Source organism: Branchiostoma belcheri, unplaced genomic scaffold, assembly GCF_001625305.1.
Source record: "Branchiostoma belcheri isolate BF01 breed outbred unplaced genomic scaffold, Haploidv18h27 scaffold52, whole genome shotgun sequence".
Classification (NCBI taxonomy): Eukaryota; Metazoa; Chordata; class Leptocardii; order Amphioxiformes; family Branchiostomatidae; genus Branchiostoma; species Branchiostoma belcheri.
The window spans coordinates 272,908-275,851 of NW_017804154.1; the positions used below are offsets into that span (position 1 = coordinate 272,908).

The 2,944-nt window shown below is 35.2% G+C and overlaps 1 protein-coding gene across 1 annotated transcript; it reads right to left on the reverse strand.

Moving 5' to 3' along the window:
- Nucleotides 1–29: 29 nt before the first annotated feature.
- Nucleotides 30–2,261, reverse strand: LOC109480640 (probable peptide/nitrate transporter At3g43790). Its single transcript, XM_019782872.1, has 5 exons — nt 2,192–2,261; nt 1,318–1,432; nt 822–883; nt 335–366; nt 30–93 (listed from the first exon to the last, which is right to left on the reverse strand). The coding sequence occupies exons 1-5, from the start codon at nt 2,237–2,239 to the stop codon at nt 30–32; spliced, it is 321 nt and encodes a 106-aa protein (XP_019638431.1). The 5' UTR covers nt 2,240–2,261.
- Between the last annotated feature and the right edge of the window lie 683 nt (nt 2,262–2,944).

The following is a 2,944-nucleotide window of genomic DNA, read 5'->3' on the forward strand; positions in this document are numbered from 1 at the left end:
TAGCGTACTTTCCGCGTGATTCGGTCTGCTTACCTGAAGCCAAACACCAGAAGTATGAACACCATCATTAGACTTCCAGCCAGGAGAGTTGGTCTGCAAACATAGTTCATACAGAATCAGTGACGAGTTGGAGTAAATTATATACAACAACTAAGACATTTCCTAATGAGTTTTGCTGTTGTAATTCTAACCTGCAAAGACGTTTGACGCCGTGGCTCATTAGAGCACAATAATGTCAAAGCGAACCTGTGTACTGTGATGTACTGTATACTGACTTCGTAGAGGAAAATGAAATTGAGGCCTTCAAGTTGTAAAGGTTGGCAATTGAACTCACCTTCGTCCAAACCTGTCAGCTAACTTGCCCCACTGAAACAAGAGAGGGCCATGTGTATGGTGTTCATGTATTGTTATAGCACATTAATAATATAATAAAACTTCAGTCTTTTAACCAACCACCTTAAGTTCAATAGAAATTTATGACATTTCCATATAAGATATGCTTTAAGAGATTATTGCTAGAGCAAGGAATTCAATACACCTTTTAAAAACTTTAAACTTGAGCATTGCACATTATGTTTTTTAACTGTGGTGCAAACTGGTATCTGGCACAAGCAATTGTTTAGACATGTCTAAAATACATTAGAACTATGTTAACACTTAATGTTAATTTATTGTTTAAAATCTTGTATTAGTGGTATTTCAATATTTTGTCTTTGTGGTTATTACCATTATCCTTTGCCCTTGTGTTTTTTTCCTGTTAGCCACTATAGATTAGGTTTATTTTTTAATGTTTATTTTTGATGCATTGAAACGTTCCCTACCATCAAACTTCCCAGAAATGCTCCTAAATAATGTCCACTCGTCAGGAAACCAGCGTGGTATCCTGCAAATGACCAAAAAATAAACTCAAACACGTAATGCAATTGCCTGACATATATTACAATGTTCCCATATGTTACAATGTACATCACAACGACGTTCTCGGAATTAGAATTAGATACAGCAAAGGGAATAAAAACGAAGTTGCGATACGCATGGTAATGACACGTTTAGTATACAGTTGTTAAAATTGGAACTGAGAACATTTAATGCCAATGTAGGTAATGCCTATAACATTGATCGTGTATGAATTTTGTAGCTAAAACCTGTAGCAAATGAAATGTGTCTTGTGTTCTACATTTTTACAATGTTTTAGGTAACTGGCAACTTGCACAATATTATACATTGATTAAATTCTATGAATTGAACTTTAACAATATCATAAACAAAGGCTGTTAACGCTATTTTATCCATTTATCCACGTTACGTCCCACCTACCCAGCTGATTGCTCTTAAGGTACGAGTAGAAGTCATGAGTCAGGAAAGGCAGGATGGGATAGATGACACTACCGCCAAAGTCCTCCGAGAACAAGAGTCCGCCCACCACCGCAACCTGGAAAAAACAGGCTGATTTTGACTCCAATGAGAAACCTCCTGACTGAGTTCTAAGAGGGAGGTTTGTATTTATACATTTTGGTGGTAATTCATCCTAGAAAAAACTGTCACACAGTTCATATACCATAGGGCTAGCAAGGTTATAGCAAAAAAGAGCGTAATTTACATGCATGTAGCATACAGAATCATCAGCTTTCAGATATTTTCCTCCATTGCAAAAATTGTAAAACAAAGGCCAGCTGCTTGTCTAATAAAACATTAGTCGGACATGTAGCTGGGCAAACCCTGTCTACTTTACCCTATTCATGAGACGACTTCATAAGGCCCGGGTCAAAGTTCATGTCGGATATCAGTAGTTGTGGTTTAAACAATTACGCAAGCTAAGCTTTCTAACATTGATTAAATCTTTTGTAATTTGATATTTTATTTTTTATCTATAGATTAATTATTTTTCCCAAATTGATAGCGCCATTGGTCAGAATTATTAGCCCAGGTACTATCTGGGTTATTTTTTCCATTAGTACTTGCGTCATTTACAATAATCTTTCATATGTAAACGATGTGTTATAATTTTATTTTCAAAAACTCAAGACTGCCGATCCAAGATTCTGGATAGCCTTAATATAGTTGACGTAATTATAACCTCATTTTAAAATACTATTACAGCTTTGTATTGCTAAGATAAGCCTTTTAAAACCCCATTTTAACAGATTTTTGTGAGTTGCGTTTCCCAAGGACTAACGGCACGAATCAGCACCTGTTTAAAGGGAAAATGGGTCCATCTTGATGCTTTTCCATCCGCCATTTTGTCCAGCTATCCTCTTCTGATCTTTTCGAAGGTGATGTACACAATTTTCAGCAACCTACGGAGAAATTGAACAAATGATATCAAAAGGCAAATTGAAGTTAATCACTATAGTTTGCACGATGTCAAATGCAAAAAGTACTTTCATGAACATAACATATATTGGACTAAATATTATACTGGCAAAAAATACGCAATTGAAATAACCCCAAAATAGTATTTCTAACCATTCTTTATCCAGTGGAGGTGCAAATGAGAATGAAAGCCTCTTTTCATTGATGTCACGAGGACAGAAAGGTGAGGGTCAGACAGAATATGTCAATAAGATAAAGTTCATTTTAAGTCTTAAACAAAACTATATACATTTTGTACACATACAAGTACATGGTGCAAAATACATACACAAGAATGTAATGATTGGCAGCCTGCAAAACGCTCTGAATTGCTTAATATGTGGTTACAGATGCAATGACAAGAAATAAATGATAATTGTGATATGAATGATAAATGAAGAAGTTTCACTACTGGACATATATTCATTTTCACATAGATATTATATGATATGATATGAGGCCTCCATAGTAAACAAATGATCAGGACATCTGCCAAACAAGTTACTAGAGAAGTAGAAAAGGCCAATATAGGAATAAAGTAAAATAAGAAATGCCTACTGAGAAAACATAATGGTGTAGTTTCTTCACTTGA

Bases quoted from the DNA above. Each gene is read 5' to 3' on its own strand.
- LOC109480640 (XM_019782872.1), bottom strand. From the start codon at position 2,239: ATGGCGGATGGAAAAGCATCAAGATGGACCCATTTTCCCTTTAAACAG. The intron at 1,433-2,191 runs GTGCTGATTCGT...TGTTTTTTCCAG, and splicing joins CCCATTTTCCCTTTAAACAG to GTTGCGGTGGTGGGCGGACT. The intron at 884-1,317 runs GTAGGTGGGACG...GGTCATTTGCAG, and splicing joins CCTTAAGAGCAATCAGCTGG to GATACCACGCTGGTTTCCTG.